Raw genomic sequence first — 23671 nt, 5'->3', positions numbered from 1 at the left:
GCGGCTTTCAACGCGCTACCTTCGTTCCGCGTGCGCGAGTGGAAACGCTTTTGCGACGATGTACCAAGCATTGACGTAACTCTCTCGGAAGTGATGATCCGCGCGCGGCGTTGAAACTGAAATATCGAGAAGGACGCGCCGGAAGAAGGCTCCTCTATCGACCAAGTTTCAGAAATTGCAGCCTCTCGCGTCCGGCCCTCGCCCCTCGCCCGTGTTCTTCGCCCGACAACAAAGACCGGCGTAATTTTCGAGATATCACCTAACGAGTGGCTGATGCCCAATTAGGCGGTGAACTTTCCTCCGCCAGGAGCGCACGCGCGAGTCCCGAAATCAGAAGCTTCCTCTCTCTCTCTCTCTCTCTCTCTCTCTCTCTCTGTCTCTCGTCCCGGCTGACACGCGAAACATCAGCTATTCGAGTCGCTCCGTACCCTCGACCGTCCAGCGCGGCTTAATGAAAACCGTGATTGAAGCCGGTGCACGGATGCCGATCGATCCGCACGTATCATGGGGAGGGTGTCCGAGAGCCAATCACTCGAAGAGAGGGAGGGAAGGAGTGGGAGAGTGTACCGTCAAAGGGACGATAATTTTTGTTTCTGCCCCTTCCTTCCGTCCGATGGGATTCATGAGTTGACTCTCAGAGCGCGGATCGTGCTCTGTTAGTTGCGCCACTGTGCGTGCGTTTGTTCGTGCCTCGCAAGGTGCCATGATTAGGGAGCGAGCGGCGTGCAATAATGATAATAACAAATACCAGCCAGCCAGCCAGCCAGCCAGCCAGCCAGCGCGCGAGGGAAGAAATGTTCGTTCAATCGGTATTCACGCGCGGGATCGAGAGTCCCTGTTCTCGTTGTCGGCGGCTTTGGCCGGTTCGAGCCTGCCAGTACGCGCGAATGAAATGAAATCGGGCTGTCGTGGCCCTTTTTTCAAGCTGACAGACACAGTTCGGGGGTGGAAGACAGGGGTGAAAGTCAGCGCTGGCTATCGTGATTATAGTCGAGATTATTCCGAGAGGGTTCCTCGAATTCACCTCGTCGCGCGGATATCCCCTCGCATTCCTCATAAATAGAAACAAACGGCGCCGTCTGGCGGCAACATTTTACATTTTGTACGATTGATTTACACTCGCCTGATTTCGCCGGAGCGATGCAATTCTGACGCGCCTCGACAACCCGAGCGAGCGAGCGAGCGAGCGAGAACCTGTTCGTTCTCCGCGCGGATAAATCTTGCGGCCCCCTTCGTTCCCTCCCTTCCCTCGCGCTTATCTCGACTACATCTCGGGGCTAAATTTAATTGACCGACACTTTGTAGCCGGATAGGTATCGGCTTTTGTTTACCATCGGCTCACCCGACGCACGTATCGATCCCCGCCGTCTTCTTCGGGCACGGGGCCGGGGTGCAAGGGGGATTCCCATTTCGACGAATGACGGATAATTTCTCCTTTTTCCCTGTCGCGCGGAAAAGCGAGCGCCGGTTCGCCGAAACGGGCCGGATACTCCTCGGAGACCTCACGTCGTTTCTCCTCCTTTATTAACTCTCGGTCGATTAGTCGACCTCCAAGTACCGCCAGCCCACCTTCGATCGACCGTTTGGGATTTGCCCCGTCGAATCGTTCTCTTCTTTATACGCTGTAATTGCGGATCCGCGTCGCGCAAGATGTATCGTCCCCGGAATCGTGGACGAAAAACTCGCCTGCGAATTCACGTGCGAGGGAGGAAGTGACGCGAATTCTTTGTTCTTTAACAACTGGCCGCGTGATACGAGACACGTAATATCGCTTGAGAAAGAAATCTTTATTTCGCAACTCAGGCCGGAGTACACGGTCGTTCTTCTTCTTCTTCTTCTTCTTCTTCCAGGTAGCTCGACACACGTCTCTCTGTCTAATTGTCCGGCGTGACATGTTCTTTCTGCACGGCGCGATTTTATCGTTCCGCTGAGGGAACGCACGTATACGTGTCTGAAAAGCAGAAAGTAAGTGAGTCCGACTGATCGCTCATTTTGTTATCTCTCGCCCCGCGCATAATCTCAAGCTTGTCCGCGAAATCATCGAGAATTAAACACTTGTGTGCGACGAAAGAATGACCACCATCTTATCCGCGATCAGATACAATTACGAAGTCGCGTCGTCTACGTAATTAGCGCTACTTGAAGCATTACTCATCGCTGGCGATGATCATTGCGAACGCTCATGTCCGCTCAGGTCTGCAGCAGGAGAGCGACACCGGCCAACGTCCACTTGGCCGGCTTGTCCTTGGTCTTCAAGTTGAACGTCCATACGTACGTCGGGCCACGCATGCGCGTTTTGTACACCGGGCACTCGTACATGTTCCTCAAATCCTGTTTGTCCTGCGTGATCGCGCGCACATTAATCACCGGCATCGCCGGGTATAATTCCTTGGGCCTGGAGTCGACTATGATTCCTGTTTGGACGTCCCAGCGTGCGCCTTCCATAAATATCCCGTGAACGTAAGCCCCGTCTCTCGGAGCTGACCTAACGCGAGCGAATCAGGAAGGAAGTCAGATGCGCGAGTCAGATCAAGGTAACGAGCGATAACTATTCCGTCCTCGTGATCGCGCGAGCCTCCGCTCGGCTAATTCTCTCGCTACTCACGTGAACTCCTCCTTGTTCTTCTTGGTCACGTCGCACTGGAGGCACATTTTGTCGAGCGGCAATTCGTGCCTCCTAGCTGTCGATTGCATGATGGCCGTTAGCAGCGATTGCGGATTGAAAAAGCCGGCTAACCACACCGATGCCGGTAACTGGAAAGGAATATCGCGATCATATTCCACGTCCACACCGCGACTCGAACCTCTCCTCTCGAGCGACCAGCTTTCAGACGTGCACACGCACCACAAAGTCCGTCGACCAGGTCTCCAGCTCCCTCAGTCTCAGCAACAGATCGACGAACCAAGCGGTGAGGCCCAATAGGGACGGGTAAGCCATGCTGGTCCACACCGGCGGCACCTGGTCGAAGAACAACGCGTTCTCCAGATCCTCCATGTCCGACGTGATGGTGAGCTCGCCTTTCAGACCCAGGTCCAGCTCGCGCAGCGACCGTTTGATCTCGGTCGTCAGGATATTCATCCTCTCGCATTCCTGGAACGCGACGATCACGTAGGGCGTTCGTTCTTCCACCTTGCCCATGATCTCCGTCATGTTGAACTCCTCGGGCAGCTTCTCTATGATCTCGTCCAGTACTTGCTTCACCTGCCGCCGGGTCAAACGCGTCGAATGAGTCGCGCAAGGTCGTGAATTTCTCAACAATGCAGTACTGACCTTGTCTTCTCTCGTAACGGTCTGTCCGCCGGAACTTCCGGTGTCGCGCGGCTGCATCTCGAAGATCGTCTTGAACAAATTTTCGGCTGTCATCGTTAGAAAGCCGACCTCCGCGTTCGGATGCAGTCCGTAGAGATACGGGGACTCTGGCGGTATAGCTTCGTCGATGTATGTGTGATAACCGACGAGATCCGTATTGAGAGGCGCCGGGAAACCTTGAAGAACACAAGGTGTTCGACAAGGAGTCGTCGACACACAACGATAATATTAGCGAAAGAAGAATGTAAAAATGTTGTCGTTCTCCTGGCTTACCTGGTGCCAACTGTAGCTCTCCATCGATCAGGTCGGGCTGCATTAATTCTTCAAGGTAGGATACGCAAAGCCTCCTGTCCCAGTCGTCGGTTATGTGACCACCATACATAATTTCTCCGAAAAGATACCTTTTCAAAAATGTACATTGCTGTATTGCTTTGCATTTTAACGCACGGCTTCATCTTAAATTAAATCACGCATCTATATGTATGTGTGTGTGTGTGTGTGTGTTTCAGCGGGAGATGTCTCGTCGTGTCAAAAATTATAATTCTATAAATTATCACGTCTCCAGCTCTGAGAGACTCGAGACTTTCCTCGAAATTCTAGTTGAAAGTACAGTTTTATTAACCTCAAGTCCTCCCAGGGCACTTTCGGGCTCGCTTCCAAATAATTGTAGAGCACACTGACGCTGATATTCAAGTCCCCCACATTGAAAGGATATATCTTGTTCCAACCTTGAGGCCCGAATTTCCGACGTTCCGCGACGACAGCGTGGAAGTAGCACAAAGAGAATAAAATCGCTTTAAACTCCGCTTCCTTCGAGCACATTTCTAGGGTCTCCTGAGTGAAGTTATCCAGAGCTTTGTGCAAGTTTGCTTGCATACCGGTGGGTGGTTCGTTCGTGATCTTAATCGACGACTCCAGAATACCCTGAAAATCATTGCAGAATTACAATCAATGTTAAAAGCCAACTTACCGATCTTTCTCCTTTACGTGATTCTTGAAAAATTCATTAGGCTGAAAATTGTATCAAGGTATCACGAGCGAGATATTTTATATAAAGGATATCTTTCTTTAAATAGAAACCGAGACCGTTTCAACCTGAGGTATAATATGGCTGGCTGGCGTGCTGGCTGGTTCTGCGCTCATGAAAATTCTGTAATCGGGATGAGAGCCCTCCGCGGCCATTTCCAGTTTCTTCTCCAGCAGCGGCAGCCACTTTTTTACGAGATGTATATTTTGCAATACCACCCAATGACCATCTTTGGCCGCTACGTCCATGGCTTGCTCGGCCACCGTTTCTTGCCCTTGGCCGAGGGACACGTTGTGGAAGTTTTGATTATCCGATGTGAAACGGAGTCGCCGGCCCAGATCCTCTACAACCTGAGTATCCGCATATCGTTAGTCTTGTCGCTTGATTATCCGGCATCTCGGCGTTTCGCCGAGGTGCACTTTTCGAATGTCATCTGATCCTCACTGGCGTAACTGGCGAGAGAGGATCAGATCGCTCTTCAAGCAACGTTATTCGTACACTGAGAAAAATATCCGAAATATCCGATTGTTAATTTCGTTATCCGATATAATCCAAATATCCGGTGTATCGTTAATCGGATATTTCGGATCGGATAACAAAATTAACAATCGGATATTTCTGATATTTTTCTCCGCGTATAAAAAAGAAAAAAAAAAAAAAGAAGAAGAGAAAAAGAGGGAAGGAAGAGAAAGGAAATATTCTATCGTTACCTTCAACGGATTAACTCCGGGCGACAGGATGAAGAAGATGGGAGTGCTCGGGCTGGTTTCTTCGAAAGATTTCGAGAACTCCACCGTCCTCGCTTCGATGTACTTCTGGCCGAGCTTCTCCTCGATAAACGCAGCGATGGCATACGTCATTCTGTCCGGTCTCAGGGCTCTCAGCATGCATAGACGTTGTATAGCCGTTTTGTTCTTCCATTCCTGGGGAAACTTCTCGCGCTCCGGGCATTCGCACTCCACGAACTTTTTCCAGCGTTTGGCGGAGCTCTCGATGTCCCGGTCGAGATTCCTACGGGCGAGCAAGACCGGTGAGAAACTCGTGCGACCGCGGGACAACAGTTCCTCATTCAGATCCGGCGTACCGAAACTCCTCCCTCGTAGCGAGGCTTCTTATGCCGCCCCAGCCGGTGTTGGTGAGAAAATCGACGGGCGAGGTGACGTGCGGCGTTATAGGAAATCTTAGGAGAAAGTCGAGCTCGCCCGCCGTAACTTCGTTTCTCACCAGTAAAATCTGGAACGCCATTTGCGAGGCGAAGATCAGCTTATCGCACTCGAACAGTCCCCTGCTGGTGTACATGAAGACCGAATACGTGATGCACTCGATCAGATTCTGCACTCTGCCGGCAACATCGGGCGCCGGGTCGGCCTTCAGGATCGCCTTCTGGAAGACCACGCTGAAGGCCTTTAGCGAGAATTGATAAATGGGATTAATGGTATTCAAGTCGTTTAGAATGAAGTACAGCAAAGATGCTCTCGCTGCCGCTGGTCTGTACAGCTCGCGAGCCGCGTCGATCTGCCGGCTGGTGCCGCGAGCCTCCGTAACCTTCGACTCGATCTCCGCCGCAGTGCGCTTCGTGGTCTCTAAGTTCTCCACGAGGGATGTGTCTTCGAGAACGTTGCTGCCAGCCGATGACAGTCTACAGTAATGACATTATTATGATGTCATTATATATACAGGGTGTACCCCGAGAGGATGGGGGGGAATAACTTTTATGTTCTTTAAAAATATTGAACAGGTATTTTTTATTTCTCAATCCAATGATCATTTCTGGAGAATTGCGGAAAATATAATTTTTTGCGATTACAGCGCCATCTATCACGAATCAAAAAAAAGGTTTCGGACAAAATTTATGTATTTTGTCGCGTAGAATCTGTATCTGCAATAAAAAATGGGGGTTTCCATTTAAGATTTCAAAGTTGCCCCCAACCCCTACCCCCAGGGGGTGGGGTGGGAGATCGAGTTTGATATCATCGGATGTCCCCCTTTGAGACTAACAACTTTCATTAACCACTTTTTTTTATCCAATGCATAGTTCTCGAGATATTTCAATGTCTTCAGATAAATCGTGCACCCTGTATATATATATATATATATATATATATATACAATATATTTCGAAGGATCATGGATATATGAGCTGTGAATAATCGTAATTCGAAGGAAAAATATCTTCAGAACTGATAAGAAAATAATACCGTTTGTCAGTTTAATAAAATATTATTCACGAGATGTTTAAACTCTCTCTCTCTCTCTCTCGAGAGAGAGAGAGAGAGAGAGAGCCAAGATCTCTCCCATCAGGTAGATTTTGCAAAATTTATCGGATTTTGTCTAGCAGAAACATCCAGAAGCGGCTAATACGAACGATAATTTCGAGACGAGTCGAAAAGTTGTACCTCGACAGAAGCGAATCTTCGAGGCTGTTGAGAGTGATCTTAAAGTCGTTCTGTTGCCTCGTCAGCTCCGCCTTCAGCTCCTCCAAATCTGGCCGCTCGGCCTTAACTACTTCCGCAAGCAACTGATCCTCCAAGCCATCCCTCGTCACTGTGAAATTAATCAGCGTAGTTTGCGCCTGCATTTCCGGCTTGTAATGGGGATTAGCCAGCTTCGTGTGCAGCAGCAACCTGAACATAGGATTGTATTCCACCTCCTTATCGCCAATCTTAATGGCTCGGCCTTTCTTGATTAAGTTTCGGCCGAGTAGAGGATCCAAGACGGGATCTACGCTTTCACCGATGTTCTCCAGCAGCACCGTAGATCCGTTCGCTAATGATAACTCGATCACATCCAAGTAACCTCGTTGACCTAATCTGATCACTTTCAGCTCGTCTCCGTATTTCTCCTTGATCCACTTGATTCCCTGAAGCTGCAACAGATTTCTCGTTAAATCCAGCCGGCCAGCCCGGCTTTCGCTGCGGCTTTTATCTCTTTTTTTCTTTTGTTTGTTTTTCACGACGTACCTGTGGATCTATCATTAGCGGCCAACGATCGGAGTTGGTCAATATAGTGGCGTTCTCCGTTGACATTCGATCGTTCGGCAGTCCCTCGTTATTCCATTTTGCAATTTGCGTGTCGTTCGTCAGCAGCGAGAGAGGATCCAAGCCCTCGGTAATTGGTACCGTCGGCTCGACGCTACGTATGAAGGCTAACCATTGCTTGTTCAGCAGATCCTGCCGAAATTGTTTGGTGAAACAACCGACGTAGGACACAAAGGCCGTCACGAGCAGCACGTCGCCGGGTAGCGTCGACGCTTGCTGCATAAAGCTGGAAGCATTTTTCTCTCTTGTTAACTGATCGCGCTCATAATGAGCGGCGTGTGAGAGAGCGGCGGATGCACGCGTGTAGTGCTCACTTGGCAACCGAGTCAGCCCAGCGAACGTTCTCAGACGCGAGACCGCCGACCAGTCTGTTCGCCAGCGCGATCGTCGAGTTGGTAGCGTCCGCTTCCTGTTGGCACTTCAGCTTCTCCGACGTCGCTTGCTCAAAGTCCGCCGTCAACTTGGCCAACTGCTCCTCCAAGGACTGCGGGGGAAATATATTCGAATGATACGAGCACGAGAGCGGCGACCGCTGGATGAACACCGCGAGGATGAAAAGCGCGATGAAGTCTTTATCGGCGCGCGCCGAGCGCGCTGAATAATGCAAAATCGCGCGTCGACTTACGGCAACTTTCCGCTTAATACCGCCGAGTTTGTCCTGCGCCGCGGCCAACTCCGCGTTCGCCTGCGCGAGGGCCTTCCGTTTCGGCTCCACGTCGCAGAACACCTCGTAAAACTTGATAATATTGATCACCCAGGCGCACAAGCCCGCTGCGGCCGCGGACTTGGATCTCACGAATTCGGGCTCGAATTCGGAGTCCTTGAGGTACGGCTGTATCGCTTTGATCACCTCGGGATGTATATTCTCCTTGTCGTAATTGATCAGGCTGTCCAGGAACGTGTCCACCTTCGCCATCATAATCTTCCACCGAGAAAACGAGGAGATATGACTAACGACGCTTACCCCCCCCTCCCCCCTCCCCGAGCGGCGAGACCCGGGGCCGATGGGTGGGGATCTCTCCAGTCGTTCTGGCCGATCTCACAGTACCTTGGCGGCCTTCCAGCTCCGGTCCTTGGGTACCTTGCCAGCTGGTGCCAAAAGGACCATGACCGCGGCGGTGACGTTCGTTACAGCGCCGGGCGGTGAGCCGAATGATTTGAGTTCCGTTAAATTCGCCTTGTTCAGGGTGTTCAAGGCCTCCTGCGCGGCCAGCAAAGCGGGCTCGGCCTTCATCAGATCCGCCTCGCAGTCTTTCTGCTTCTTCGACACTTCCTCGGCTATCATGGCCACTTTGGATTCCTCCTCGTCCGCTGTACGAGAAGAGAAATTTTCCTCGAAACTAGATGCTTTCTCGAGAGAGAGAGAGAGAGAGACATGTGCGGAATAACTCTACCATCGTAGCGTGCAATGATATCGCACCTATCGCCTTCTCTTTCTGAACCTTCTCGGTCTCGACGCCGACTATAGCGATCAGAGCGTCCGCGGCGTCGTTCTTCTGCTGCAATTCTACCTCCTGCACGGCCAGCTTCTCCTTCAACTTGTCCACTTGTACCGCCGTCGACCGCAACTTGTCCAAGCCGTTCTCCAGCCTCGCCACTCGGGCACGCAGCTCGGACGATTTCGTCTTCAGCAGCCTGATGTACAGACTTATCTGCTCCAGGAAGGACTTTGGCGTCGTGTAATTGTAGCGACGCTCGCTGCTCAAGTAGTGACGGCTGGCTATGTTCACGCTGGTGTGCGCGTGAGCCATAAACTTGGCGGCCGATTCTCTGTCGTGTCATGCGAAGATGCGCGTTTACCGAAAGTTTTGCACTTTGCTACTTGCCGCATTCGATCGTTACCTGTAAGTTTCCGGCAGCTCCTCCAGCTCCTGTAAGAATCGCTTCGACACGGACATCAGTGCCTCCTGGGGCCACTCGTGAAACCAATTTATCATCGTGCAATTTATGATCGCCGGGAACTTTCTGGATCTGACCCGCAGCGTGGAGCCAACCGGAGAGAAGCACAATACTGTCCTGAGCTGCCGGCGCACGCGGTCGATGAAGAATTTCCAACAGTTCTCGCGCGTGTCCAACATACCGGCGCCTTTCACTTCGTTGCGCACGCCTGTCAGTTTCCGACAATACAGATATTTGAGACTCGTCGGCGAGACACCTCACCGGATGGTGGTCGCCTCACGCCTCTTCAATCAAGATCGCTTTCGTTACCTGCTATTATATTCTCCACCTCGTCCTCGGCGAACAAATCGGGTACTTCTCCCGACGCGAGCATGTCGTTGATAAGTACCAGAAATTGCTCGTTCGGCACCTGCGCGTCCGTCATCAAGAACATAATACCGAGATTCTTCAAGCCCGCCTTCGAGTAGAGAGCGGCTAGCTCCAGTTTCAAGTCGCTCACACCGTAGCCTTTCTTCAGCTGAACTTGGAACACCTCCAACGAGCTTATGAAAGCCGCCAGTCGCGAGAGGCTCTGTTTGCCGGAACCACCTACACCCACCAAGAGCGCGCTGCCTCTGGGCGATTCTAGGATCCTATTCACGCGGCACACGTGCATCATAGCGTCTTCGAAGAGCACCAAATTCATCGCCGCTACCAGATCGTTGTAGCTGACCATTGCTTCCGACAAGAGCCGATGTAGGGTCGCCCAGTCGTTGACGGGCATATACTTCGGCTCCCCGACACCACCTAAATTTTACGGTTCTCAAACAGTCGTTGGGAAAACTAGATTCATCGGCTCTGAGTGAAGAAGATGAGGAACGTTTTCAATGTCGATTTTGTTAGGACGAAAGAGTGAACTTTTTTCTAGACCTGATGATTTCGCGCATCTTTGCAGACATCATAAAGACGCGGTTACTTCATAGGTTTTAGAGAATCGTACGATGCAACATCCGTAAATGTAACATCCAGATATGTTAAGAAATAAACATGGACCTGCAAAATGGCAGTAGATGTTGGGTCTCTCCAGAATCGCACCCTCGTCCACTTCTTCCACATTCTTCTTCAGGATGTCGAGTTGCAGCTTCAAGAAACTCTCAATGTCCTTCTCGTCCGTCAGCTTGTCCCCGTAGACGCGTTGAGTCTCGTGCATCCAGAGCCTGATTATGTCCACCGAGGACTGTAGGCACTCATTGCCGCTGAACAACAAACCTTGGAAGCAGTTGGAAAGCTCACGGAGATTGAAGATGTAATGGAACTTTACGGCTGTCGGTAGGAACATCTGAGCGCAACGGTGGTGCAACTGAATGCTCGCTTGCACGATGTTAGGACATAATTCGGTGACGCTTGCGGGAAACCTAATTATCACGATCATTGTACGTTTTATTCCGAGAATCACCGTTATAATATTAAAAAATTATATTAGAATTATTGTATCTCACTGTTTCTTTTCTAAAATCGATAATTAATATCACGACTATTGTAATATCGTAAGTAAAGTAAAAAAAAATCGAGACATCTTTTAGAGAGAATCCAACGGTCTCGTGTATATTTAATTCAAGCTGGAAGCTTCTTCAATTTCTTATCGCGATTACCTGTGCTCCACATTCAGAAGATGCTGCGACAAAATAGAAGCGTATACGGTCGTCAAAGAGTCGACGTTGGGAAAACTGACTGCAAATACCGCGAAATGCCTCTGCAGCCTCGGATTGATCGTGAACGATCCGGCGGTCGGATTCATGCAGCTGACATACTGACAGTTATGTATGTCCTTCAGGCTCAGCTTGGTACGATCGTACCAGTGACCGTAGTCCAGGTGCTGCCTGATGAGCGTATGAGGCTGAACGGTGCCGTACGCATCCACCTCCGGCATGTTCATGTCATCGATGAAGTACACCAGAGTTTTGTTCCCTGGCGGACCGTAGTTCCTACCCGCTTTCTTCTCCAACGATTTCTCCAGGATCTTCTGCAGCATCTCAGACGACGTGTAAAAATTAAACGGTACGTTGGAGATCGCGTAGTTCTCAGGGAGCTGAAGAAGCTTCTCCGCCACGAGGACAGTCTTGCCGCAACCGGCTGTGCCGACCAACATTACAGGATGTCTGTCTGACATCAGGAGATCCAGAAAGTATTTAATTCTGATCGATTCCGACGTGTAGACCAAGGCAGCTTGCAAGGGTATCTCCGGGTCCAGCTCGAACTTTGGAAGACGTTCCGTCCAGGGAACGAAGCTCTTCGTCTCGTTGTCGATGTAATAATCGAACACCGTGCCCTGGGATGGAAACTTCACCTGTTTGAACTCGTTGACCCACCATTTGGTGAACTCCACTCGATAGTCCACGGTCTGATCCTGAAACATGGAGGAGCCGAATGCCCAGACTGCAGCGAACGCGAAGTAAAGCTCGTAATGGTCCTTGTGGAAGTCGCCGCTCGTCAGCTCCGGTCTTAGCAGGCAGTGCAGCAGATGACACAGCATCTCGACGTGCGCCATGTCGGCAATGGGTGTTATCTTCTTGAACCTGGTCCTCAGAGTCTCCAGGCAAGTGGGGATGTACTTGTCGAAGAGCATCACCAGATTCGACTTCTCGTTCGGCAACGGTCGCTGCTCGACCCAGCTGGTCACATACGGGTTCCAGCCCAGATCCTGCGGGTTTATGTACAAAATACCGGCGCGCGACACCGTGGCGGGTGTTGCGGTCCGCAGGTTTGAGATCTCGAAGAGCAATCTCATGGTTGGCGTCAAGGCGATTCTCTCGTTGCTGGCCAACGTAAGAACTTTGTTGTCGTCCATCACGGTATTCAAAGACTCGATCCACATCGGGTCGATGTCACCGTCCAAAACGATCCACTTGGGATTATCGCCCCCCAGGTTGGCCTGTTCCCTCATAATCACCGAGAAGAGCCCGTCCTTCCACTCGCGCGTCGCCGGATTGATGATCCCGAAGAGCTCGTCGTTGGTCACAGCTTTCGGATTCAGATCGTTGTACACCGCTCGTCTCTTCATGTTGTGATAAGTCTTGAACAGCGTCTTCCAGACCTGGGTTTTTCCGGAGCCAGCTGTGCCCACGATGAAGACGGAGTGCCTGACCTCCAACAGCTCCTCGAGCTGCACGACTTTGAGGATGAATGCGTCTTCTGGCTGCAGGCTCAGATCGGTAGCCGCCTGCTTCACCATTTTCTCGAACTCGACGTCTCTTTTCCTCGGCACGTCCAACGCCGGGAACAAGTCCGCGATCAGTCCCATGAAGACCGGCAGATCGTCCGATATCACTTTCGGTATGTTGAAGTCCCTCAGAGCTCTCATTAACACCTGCTCTTCCGGTCTGCCGGGGTCGCCTCTCTTCAGACTGCCGGCGACTACCAGGACTGACTTGATCGCTCGCAGACCCCAGTCGTAGTGATCCTGCTTCGACAACAACTCCTTGCACAGCGTGTACAGCGTGATGAACTTCCTCGCGAGCACCCTGGCGTCCTGGAATCCCTCCGCCACCAGCATAATCTCGCAGATTAGCTCGAAATCCGGCACCACCATGGCGCAAGGGCGAAACAGAGCCTTCAAGTTCTCCGGCAATTCCGTGCGACCGGCGTAGCCGGGATTCATGGTGATGAATATCCCGACCGTCGGCTCCAGCGCTATCATTTCGCCCATGAAGTTAAACTTCTCCTTCTTGTCTCTGATCGCGTCCTGGATCGACTTCACCTGTACAGCGACCACCGACAGCACCTCCACGGTGATCCTGTTGAACTCGTCGAAGCAGCCCCACGCTCCGGTCTGTGCCAGTCCCTTGTATATATTGCCGCAGGACTTGTAGTCCATCTGCTCGGAGCAGTTGAACACGTACACCATTATGCCGAGGGCTCTGCCAAGATCCTTCGTCGTTTCCGTTTTCCCGGTTCCGGCTGGCCCCGCAGGACCACCGCCCATGATGAGGTGCAGCGACTGCGTCAGGGTTATGTAACATCTGTCCGTCAGCGGCGTTATGACCAACCTGACGAGAACGACGAAACGTGAGTGAATCCACAGATGTTTGTCCACGTTCATCGAGGGAACGGGGGGGGGGGGAGGGGGGATTTGTTTCCGACGTTTCGTGAATATTCAGTGAACAGAAACTGAAGTCTCTCAGGCTGTTTCTCTCCCTGAGAAAGTCAGTCAACTGAAATGTCCACGAAACGTCGGGCAAAAATTTACGATGGATACAACGGCGACCTCGAGATCGAGTGTTCGCGCGCGAGAACTTAAAATATTGAAATCGATAGATGACAGATGAATACAACAAGATGCACGCAAAAGATGATAATGATGACGATAGGTAACACCTTGGTGTATTGCCCAGATACTCATGCGAGTACTTGAACTGCGCGTCGCAGATATTCGCGAAGCAGTCCTTCTCCTTCTCGTCCCATCTGTGTCTCAGTTGACTCTGCCACTGGAAAGCCTGTGAGCTCTCCACCTTCGACTGCACCAGCTTCGTCACGACGTCCCGGGAGTGCACGTCGATCGTGCAGATCGTCATGACCTTCTGTCTCTCCTGCTTGGTCAGCTCGCCTATCAGCAGCGTGATCAAGATGCTCAGTTGCGAGATTTGTTTCTTCAAGTAATCCTTGATGGAGTTGTCGTAGCCTTCCTCGAGGCGCGCGAAGGCTATGTTCACCTCGGTGGTCCACCAGATCTGCGTGCCGCAGAGGGACACCTGAGCCGGGTAGTCGAAGAGCCACTGTTCTCGCGGCTTTTCCTCGTACATCACCACCGCCTCGCTGAAGTAATGGCGGATAGACGCGCGCATGGCGCTCTGAAGGCGATTCAGCCAGGCCTCCACGGCTCCTTCGCAGATCATCTCGCAGTTGGCGAACTCCACGTATTCGCCGTCCTTGGCGAACATGCCTGAAATGCATGAGAGACTTATGAGGGGCTGATGATAGCCACCGATCGAGATCGGAGCAACGCTCGACGGAATTCGATTGTTCACCTAAAACGCGTTTCAGCGAGACGCTTTTGTCGTCGAAGTTCAGCCGCGCCATGGAGTCGAACAACTTCGTCAAGTGCTTCGCCACTATCTCGGGCTGGTTCCCGTTCGAGAGGACGTCCAGCAGGTCGCTCGACGAGACGAAGTAAAATCGTGGGAAAGCGAGGCGCTTTGTCTCCAGATATTCCGCCAAGGCTTTCTCGCACAAAACGAGTCCTTTCTGCAGAACGTCCAAAGCGGAGACAAGGCCGTCCTTGTTCGTCGCCTCGACGACGTTGGGCGTCTTCGCCATCTCCTCCGTCATCTCCTTGAACTCCTTGTCGATATGGTCGAACCGCTCGGCGTCCACCGGCAATTGCCTTCGGATGTCCTCCGACGACATGAAGATGCTCTCGAGGTGCATCCAGGTGCGCTGAACTTCGAACCATATCGTCGTCACCTGGTCGGCAATACTCAGCTTCTTCTGCCACGACGACACCTCCTCTAAGAAGTGCGCGATGAATTTCGAGGTGATCAGATTCTGCAGTTGCACCTGCGACCCGGAAGAAAGCGGCTCTTAAAACCCAAAGAATGACGTTCCCGTTACATCGCAGCAAGCTATTGATCGCTTCAGCATCAAAGCTGAATGTAATGTGATATATCAGTGAAATAAGTTGTCTCTTTCTCTCTCTCTCTCTCTCTCTCTCTCTCTCTCTCTCTCTCTCTCTCTCTCTCTCTCTCTCGTGCATAATTTTCAGCGAGAATGCAGACGCAAATACTGTGCTGAGAATCTCTCTCACAATCTAACCTGGTTCTCTTCCAAAGTTTCGATCAATTCTTCGCTGGCTCTTATCAAAGTAGCGCCCGTCCGGGCGTGAACCTCCCGCTCGAACTCCATTTTCGACCATGTGACGTTCAACTCTTTCATATATTTCTCCATGGACATTTCCTTAACCGCTTTATCCACGATGTTCTTCACCTCCTCCTCGCACTCGTGGAGATTCAGCTCGAGCAGGTCGGCTAGAGTCGTCGATTTGTCCATTACGAAACGAACCTACGCGTAAGAAAGTTGTCTGACGACGCAGCTACGTCTTCGGGATGAAAAGCAGCTATTCGACGCGGCGTGATTTACTTTAGCTGAATTTGATGAATCTAGTTCGGCGGAGGAAGTCGCCAAGTGAGGTAAATGACGTGTTCCGTGTTTTGTAGCATATTTATTGCAAGATCATACAGTGATTCTTACAACTAATGCGAATGATGGCGAGCTATAAGTTTGTGGCTTATCTAATTTCTAGCGTTCTCAGTGCTGAGTATATTTAATCTCTTATTCGCGCATCTCTCTTGTATCGCCATGCTAAACGTGCGCCGTATTAAATGAAATGAAGAATATTCAACAGAGATACGTACATTTAGCACGAAATGAGAGAAGCTGAGGACATGTTTTTACTGTACAACAAATGAACCTTACTAACTATGCTTTTGCCAGCTGGACTATCGCATGCTGCGTTGTAGAGAGAGAGCCGTGCTCTTATAAAGGTATCTTTTCTTATAAAAGGTTTAGAAAAATAAGATAAAAATATCTTTTATCGTATAAATGTCGGGAGAGAAGAATACAACGAATAATATGGTGCGCAGAGAGAGAGAGAGAGAGAGAGAGAGAGAGAGAGAGAGAGAGAGAGGTAGAGAGAGAGGTAGAGAGAGAGAGGTAGAGAGAGAGAGGTAGAGAGAGAGAGAGAGAGAGAGAGAGAGAGAGAGAGAGAGAGAGAGAGAGAGAGAGAGAGAGAGAGAGAGAAGTATCATGCGGAAGTAAGTTCTATCAAAATCTAAAGTGTCTAAAAGTGTGTGCACTGTGTGAGACAACTGTGAGAGAGGATAATGAGAAAGAGTAATTGAAAGATATAGAGATAAGATAAATCACATCGTGCGCGTATATACAGTGGACTTACGGTCATTTCTGGAGTCATGTTGCCCAATTTCTGTAACACCGATAGCGTATGTACAGCGGTGCAACTAACTCTAACACTCATGTGATTTGTACATACATTCGCGCGTAATGGGATCGTTATGTACAATTTCGCGGAAGGGGGAGTTTAATCGGAGCGAGCGCAATGATCGATCGTAATCGGTTAAACGGGTCTCACAAGAGCGGACATCGAGCGGACTCGAGCTCGCACTCGAGTCTGTATCTTTCAGCTAACGAGGCCAACGTATGCCACCTAATTTTCGCGGGAGCCTGAGTCGTAAAAAAACGCTCGCTTTGCGAATCCCGGCGATACCTTGGTACTATTCATCAGCTGCCGCCAATGTCTCTCTCGAATAGCCGGATTTTGTAGCTCTCCCACGGCACGCAGCGACGTAAGCATGTTCTTCACCGTCGCTTCCAGCGAAATGTACGCGTCCCACGGCCTCATTTCTTTGTCCAATGCTACTGAAAAAGAGGTTCACGTTCGGTTAAGGAAAAATTAAAGTCGCTTCGTCGACTATATCCTGACTGAGAAAGGGAAAGGGCAAGTGCACAGGCTTTTGCGTAATACAGTATACGTACATAACGCATAAGAGAATAAACCAATTAGTTTTCTTCATTTCCCTCCCCAGGATAGAAATGAAGAATTTTGATTGGTTGATTCTCTTATGCGTTATGCAGAAGTCTGTGCTCTGTGCCCGAAGTGGGAGAGGGAAAGAGCGAAAGAGACACGCTTTTGGCCGCGATTTGAGGATAAGTGGTATGTACAGGTACTTTTTGTAGCTCAAGTTATGCGAAGGTGGAAGAGTGGTGATACGTCGTCGGGTGGTGTGCGAGATGTATATTTTACGGAAATATATTCAGGTTATAAAGCTGTGCGTGATTTGACGAGGCTCCCCCTCCCTGGCGTCGCGGACAATTTCTCCGCTACTAACCACGTATCTCCTTCGCGAACTTTTTGCACTCGATGTCCATATTCTCCACGTCGATTTTCCTCCAGGGCGTCGTCTTCCAGCCCTCGATACTGCTCTGCACTATATTTGCATAATCCCAGAGCTGCTTGAGCATTTTCAGCTCTCTCCTGCACTGCCTCAGCTGCTTAAATTCGGGCACCGTCACTTCGAACAACGAGGCTGACTCCTGTATATCCTTCATTTGCCGTTCCAACATTAGAATCTCCTTGTGCGCTTCGTCCAACAGCTCGTACGGGTTCTTGCAGTCGTACTTGAAGAACGCGTACCGCCGGAACGCTTCTCGGTATTGACCTATCGTGATGTCGAAGGCGGAGATGCGACCGCGTATTCTCGACACTTCACCTGTCATTGTTAAGCGAGTTTGACTGGAGGAGAATTTGAATTTTTCTATAATTATTAATTGCGATGTTCCAAAACACCGATATGAATTTTCGTCTTGAAACAAAAAAAAAAGAGGCCAAAGTATGCATCATTATTGCAATCTCAAGGAACAAGTGTCTCACGTTGTCTACTTGTGCATGTATGCTTTTAATGCGCAACGCAACGAGATGGAATAACAAATTGACCGACTTAATAAACGTCGCCCGGCGTCTCGTCCTACGGACCTGCCTGTAATGGAGCAACTTGCTGCTTCACCATAAGAGCGAGTTTTTTCGTGTTCGCCCACTGCTCCGGCAGCTCTTGCAGTAGTACGTTCACTTCTTCGGGTATGTCTTGATCGTAGAACTTGAGCAACTCAATGGTTTCCTCTAATGGATGAAACATCTCGTCCGTAGTTGGCTGGCGTTCCTTCACTTGTAGTAGGTAGCCCATTACGCTCACCAGAGCGGCATAATCGCCCGGTTGTACTTGTTGTAGCAGACCCTCGTCCGCTAATCTGAAAATCAAATGAAACGTTTGCGAAGTTAGTACCGTAAGTATATCTTAAATCTGCCGATGTTATATAAAATTAGGACAACAGCCACTCTCGCCACAGAAATGTCTGTGCAAAATTACCTTATAAACGAGCCCAAATCCGAGAGGCTACTTGTTACACGATCGACCAAGTGTTTCTTAAACATGCTCGACCATTTGCACACCGTGTTCAATACCGACTGTCTGAAAGGTCTGAGGTCTACCCTGAACCAGCCGCAGAACACCTTCGACAGATCCATTTCCTCGATCTCGAGATAGAGGCCCTCGTAGAGGTCGATTTGTTCGCGAAATTGCTCCATTTTCGGCGGTGACTTTGCCGGACCTTTGGGGTCTTGAGCCGCCACCATGTCCATTTCCTCCACCGACAACTGCCGGCTGTACTCGAGAAATTGTTGCATCACCACGTCCCTATCGTCCAGCCATAAGTAGGCATAGCCTAATGAACGTTGATTGATCAAGTCGGATTTTATTTTAGATACAAGATACATTAGATGACAAGCCGACGATTCTTAGAATTTAATTCTAGATATGTAATTTTTCATCATTCGAGACTATTCTTACTTCACTCGTATTCTCGAATTAAATTACTAAGGCTCGACGAAAGCACTCGTGTAAATTCTGTATCGTATACCTTCGAAATTGCTACAGAAATCAGTAGCGTCTTCCACGGCGGTAGCTACACTCGTCAATATCTCATCTTTCATTCCCTTGATGTCATCGTCGGACGCCAATTCCTCGGCGTATCCCACGAAATCGCTTTTTAATCGCGGCACCAACGCGGACATGCCGGTGATGTCATCCAGTAAGCCGATAATTAATTGATCGAGTCCGTCCGGATCTTCCGGTTCCAGCGACGGCATGTAATACAGGTCAGGCTCCCTCAGTTCCAATTTTGCTTCGAGTAATGGCTCGCACTGACCGACTGGGTCCATACTTTCTGCCAAATATCCTAAACGCAGTGACACAAAAATGCATTAACGTAACACAATTTGACCGATGCAAAACTCTTCATATTCTTTCACTCCGCGAGATTATAAATGAAGGGAGTCAACTCTGGCTAGTAGAAAATTCACCCCGTCCCGTCCTTGTTGGCCGGTTAAATCTTTGCAAGACAAAAGAAGATGAGATGAACTTTCAAATCAAACTTTTAAATCTATTGGATTGGCAACTAAGTGATTGCGGATTTTGTCGACAGATGGATTTTACACTTTCTTTTGTTTCGTTAACGTGTTCAAAGCACCTAACCTATATTTTTTTCCTATTGTTTGGACTTCTACCTTTCATTTAGTACAAAAATTATATCGATTAGTTGTTTAGTTTTGTTTTTATCCCAATTTAAAAATGGAAGAACAAGACGTGCACTTCAGACATATTTTATTGTATTATTTCCGAAAAGGCAAGAACGCATCGCAAGCACACAAGAAGTTACGTGCCGTATATGGGAATGAAGCCTTGAAAGAAAGGCAGTGTCAAAATTGGTTTGCCAGATTTCGTTCTGCTGATTTTTCATTGAAAAATACTCAACGATCTGGCCGTCCAGTTGAAGTCGATGAGACCCATATCAAGGCCATTATCGATTCAGATCGTCATAGCACAACACGTGATATCGCAGAGAAGCTCGATGTATCGCATACATGCATTGAAAAAAATTTAAAAAAGCAAATTTAAAATTTCGAATTTTCATTCTTATTTAAAATCCGCAATCACTTAGTTGCCAACCCAATAATATGCTATTCGGTCACGAGGTTTCGTTGAATCCTCTAAAATAGATATCAACCTAATGAACATCCGACCGCTTTGCGCAGGAACTCGGTCACTTTGTTGTCGATGTAATTGACGTATTTCTGCCACGCCTCCTGTTCGCTGTCATTAATTTGAAAGAGTATCCTGTTTTCATGCAATATCGAGTGTATCTGCTCAGCCGCCCTCGTTATCTCCGCGTAACGTCTCGATACTTTTTCCGGACGGTCTTCCAACGCCAGCAGAGTGTCCTTACGACGATCCTTCCGTTCTATCAGGGGTGTTTTCGTCCAAGGCTCCAAAATATCTCCGATTTTCTCGACGTTCGATTGAACGGCCTTCATCCGCTTCCACAGTCCTTCCACGAGATCGCCCAGCTCCGTTATGTATTCCAGCAGTCCGTCCGATCTCCAGCACAGCTCGTTCTCTCCGCGGGATATCAGGGAATCGATTCTCGCCACTTCCATCTCGATTAGATCGAACTCTACTCGCTTGGTTGTTTTACGTATGTTGTTGTACGAGTCGACCGTGCTGCCCAGCATCGTGCGAAACTTCCTAAACGTCTCCGCACTTTCAGATACCTGATGAATGTTCCACAAAGGATAAGACGATATTAAATGCATCCGACAACGATATGAATTATTCTAACACGAGAGAGGATTCTTCGAGAATGATTCGGCGAGGTCGTAACGCAACACGCGTCATACCGTGATCGCTTCTTGGGGAATGTCAGAGCGCGACATTTGCTTGAGGTAATTCACTTCCTTTAGCACCGCGAGAAGATCAGGATCAAAATTTAACAGCAAAACACCGTCGGTCTCTCTGCAAACCAGGTGACGATTGAGACCGACATCGACGACACGCGGTACCATTTGCGCCCACTCGGTGAACAGGTCGTCCTCCTTGTCGGCGAATATTTTTATCAGCCTTTCGTAACGTGCCATTATATTCTCACCCTCGTCGCTATGCACGATCCTGCGAACGAGAGTGTCTGCGGTTACTATCGCTGAATAAAGTCACCACGATACACGTCTCTGCATTTCTCACGGACTTCATTTTCTCCCGTAAAAGAAGAAAAAAGTATACCGACACCTCATTTGGTAAAAGAAAGAGAGAGAGAGAGAGAGAGAGAGAGAGGTGGATTTTTAAGTGAAATAGAGAGAATCCTTGGAAAATACGCGACAGTTCCAAGCGTAACAATTGAAAGATAATTGAAGCGTAATATATTTGCACATTTTGCAAAGATCTGTTGATTCTCCGCTCGTTCGTCATACGTACGGGTGTGGCATGGCCTTAAACGACTGTACGGGCAAGTCGATACGCTGTTTCAACATGCTAGTGAACGTTAAAGCAGCTGCCAAGGGCGGTAGATTAATCAAAGCACCTCGTGTGCCACGATTGAACAGAACTTCCACCACCGACAGTTCCATGTTCAAAAGTTCCAGGATCCTGGCGTATCGATTGGTGAACTGCTTTCGAATGACGGGACGCTCCAACACCGACCCGGCGATATTGATCAGCTGGATGAAAGAAACAAATTATACACCGAGCGTATCTCATGTGCTACGTTGAGCGATGCGCCACGTGCCAGGAAGGGAAATCTGCACCTTGAAGACACTCTCGAGATTGCCACAGTCATCGAAGGCTTGACACAGAATCGCCGACAGTTTGCTGTCAAGATCGGTGATGGACTCCGCGAATTTTGTGCAGTCGACGACGAAGGACTCGTCGTCCGGCTCGAGAACGTCGCTGGCTCTCACGGTGAAGGAAACGAAAAGCTGCTGGAATTCCTTGAACACGCTTATAATCCTGACGCTCAAGGACCGCCCGAGAATGCCGCCTATTTCAATCTTCTCCAACTTGGAAAATTCGAGGACGGTATCGAAGAGCCACTCGATATCAGCCAGCCGTTTCAGGAAAGCGTCGAGGCGAGTGAAGACGGCGGTCGAATTAAATGTCCAAGGCGGGGCTTCCGCTTTCAAACCAGGCGTGTGCTTTCTCAGCTCGAACTGTCTCTTGAATTCCTCCAGGACTCCTAATTGAAAACGCAATCTTTGAGCCTCTCGACCGAGAGCCGAGTGGAGTCAAACGCAACTCGCGACTTACGACATGTCGAGGAGATGGATACGGAATAAAGTATAATAATACCGCTCGCCTAATTTGCTCATAAAAAAGACTCGATCGGCGGAAGGATTACTACCTCGCGATATTTTGACGCGTTGCAGGGCTTCGTCGACGTCGCTTTGGAATATCGACGTCGGATCGAGAAACCGGCGCGCCTCCTGTATCAACAAATTGCAGATCTGCCGAAGCATGATGATGAGTTTGCCAGAACTCTGGTAACTCTTACACTTTGCCCACGCTAGCCCGAGCGAATGTATCAGGGTTGCCATCAGCGGTTTAGCCTCGGCAAAGTCGATCTCCTCCACGGACTTGAAGCACTTTGCCAAGGGTGTCAGGTACAACGCTATCTCCTTCGCCTCGGCCAACGACGACACGACGTTATCGAACAGTGTACGGAAGCAAGGGAAATACGCGCTGTTGGTCTTCTCGAGAATTGTCGCCATTTTCTTCACGCGATCCTCTTGCAATTGATCGTAAATATATCTGCGGAAAGATCAGGCAGGGTCGACGCTTTTGCTTGGTCGCGCTTGTGCTTGCAAAAAGGAGAACTTGTCAGTTCTCCAGTTCTCGTTTCATAATTCTCAGGCTAATTTCACCAAACGTGCTACGATCTATTCGTTATACCTCAAGTTCGCCAATCTAGTGGACCAGTACTCCAACTCGACGTTTGGCGTCGGATTTTGCCCGTTCTCGAACGCGACGCTGGACTCGTGAGTAACGACGTCGTTCACTAAGTAAGCCCACTTTATCACCACACCCTCTATAGCACTTTTCAGATACAGATCGACTGCCTGCGGTCCCTCCGCGCAGACCAGTCTCTCCACTTCCGTCACCTTCTCGAGACCGGCCGGCATCGGTAACACCGTTCTCCCGTTCACCTGACCTTTCACCTAACCGTAACCGAGCGTAATCGATATAACCACACGAGTACGTTGCGATGGATATAATTGTTGGTATTTTTCTTTCTATTACCTGATACAACGTGCCGCGGAGAGAATGCACATGCCTGCATATGTCTTGAATGGCTACCTCCGGCAGGTCCTTATGATTTTCCGGCTTGGTCAGCAGAGGGGCAAAAATATTGTCCACCAACGTGGCCAGCTGATCGACGACTCGGTGAGAAAGATCTCCCATGATTATCATGGCCGAGCATCCTTCCTTGTCCTTTGGCAAGGGCGCTTGCTTCACCTTCACCGCATAGACACCTGCGCAAGAACTACTTTCTTGTCGCATTCTCGATGTACTCGCCGCGAAGGACTCATCACCATGCAACGATTCACCCACCAGTTACCTTTGGCTCGCTGGCATGGTATAGGGAAGCTGGACGAAGCCACCAATTGTGCGTTCGGTGTGAGAACGACGAAAAGGGCGACCGGCGACGGTTTGTCTAGAAAATCCAACACCATGTTCCGGTAGTCCTCGGTCAGTAGTAACCTCCCCCATTTTTCCGGCTTCAACTTCAGGCTCTTTTGCACGAAAGCACCGATGTATTCGAGTCGGAAATCGGGCGGCGCTTCCGGAGTAGTCATCTCTGTGCGTAATATCCAAAATCAATCAAACAAATATATATCTTCCTCTTTACGCTCGCGGCTCTACTTTAGACTGTTCGAACCGAACAGTCGAATTTTGAACAAGTAACAATCATCCTCGATCAAGTTGCACGTATAAGAAATTTATCCCTTGTCCTCCCAATCATTTTCGC

General features: G+C 49.6%; 1 protein-coding gene across 1 annotated transcript; it reads right to left on the bottom strand.

Moving 5' to 3' along the window:
* Positions 1 to 1768: 1768 nt before the first annotated feature.
* Dhc93AB (Dynein heavy chain at 93AB) lies at positions 1769 to 23297 on the bottom strand. The gene is made up of 35 exons (XM_025302546.1): positions 22942 to 23297; positions 22594 to 22859; positions 22046 to 22452; positions 21453 to 21880; positions 21124 to 21365; positions 20553 to 20820; positions 19883 to 20426; positions 18737 to 19054; positions 18187 to 18541; positions 17796 to 18067; positions 17152 to 17532; positions 16530 to 16678; positions 15062 to 15307; positions 14278 to 14806; positions 13628 to 14192; positions 10906 to 13299; positions 10307 to 10668; positions 9584 to 10060; positions 9218 to 9482; positions 8796 to 9145; positions 8424 to 8686; positions 8001 to 8297; positions 7690 to 7859; positions 7298 to 7601; positions 6734 to 7203; positions 5422 to 5976; positions 5048 to 5348; positions 4406 to 4687; positions 3933 to 4234; positions 3584 to 3711; positions 3272 to 3486; positions 2846 to 3202; positions 2606 to 2754; positions 2152 to 2485; positions 1769 to 1951 (listed from the first exon to the last, which is right to left on the bottom strand). The coding sequence occupies exons 1-34, from the start codon at positions 23200 to 23202 to the stop codon at positions 2191 to 2193; spliced, it is 13167 nt and encodes a 4388-aa protein (XP_025158331.1). The 5' UTR covers positions 23203 to 23297; the 3' UTR covers positions 1769 to 1951; positions 2152 to 2190.
* Positions 23298 to 23671: the final 374 nt, after the last annotated feature.

Source organism: Harpegnathos saltator, unplaced genomic scaffold, assembly GCF_003227715.2.
Source record: "Harpegnathos saltator strain DR-91 unplaced genomic scaffold, Hsal_v8.6 scaffold498, whole genome shotgun sequence".
Taxonomy (NCBI): Eukaryota; Metazoa; Arthropoda; class Insecta; order Hymenoptera; family Formicidae; genus Harpegnathos; species Harpegnathos saltator.
Note: the sequence above shows the minus strand (reverse complement) of the source record. Positions and strands in the feature narration are given on the sequence as shown.

What these genes read in the sequence shown, in the direction of transcription:
- Dhc93AB (XM_025302546.1), bottom strand. Translation starts at nt 23,202, where the DNA reads ATGCGACAAGAAAGTAGTTCTTGCGCAGGTGTCTATGCGGTGAAGGTG. An exon ending in ACTAGATTGGCGAACTTGAG is followed by an intron (nt 22,453 to 22,593) that starts GTATAACGAATA and finishes ATCTTTCCGCAG; the next exon opens with ATATATTTACGATCAATTGC. An exon ending in CCGTTACGAGAGAAGACAAG is followed by an intron (nt 3,203 to 3,271) that starts GTCAGTACTGCA and finishes ACCCGGCGGCAG; the next exon opens with GTGAAGCAAGTACTGGACGA.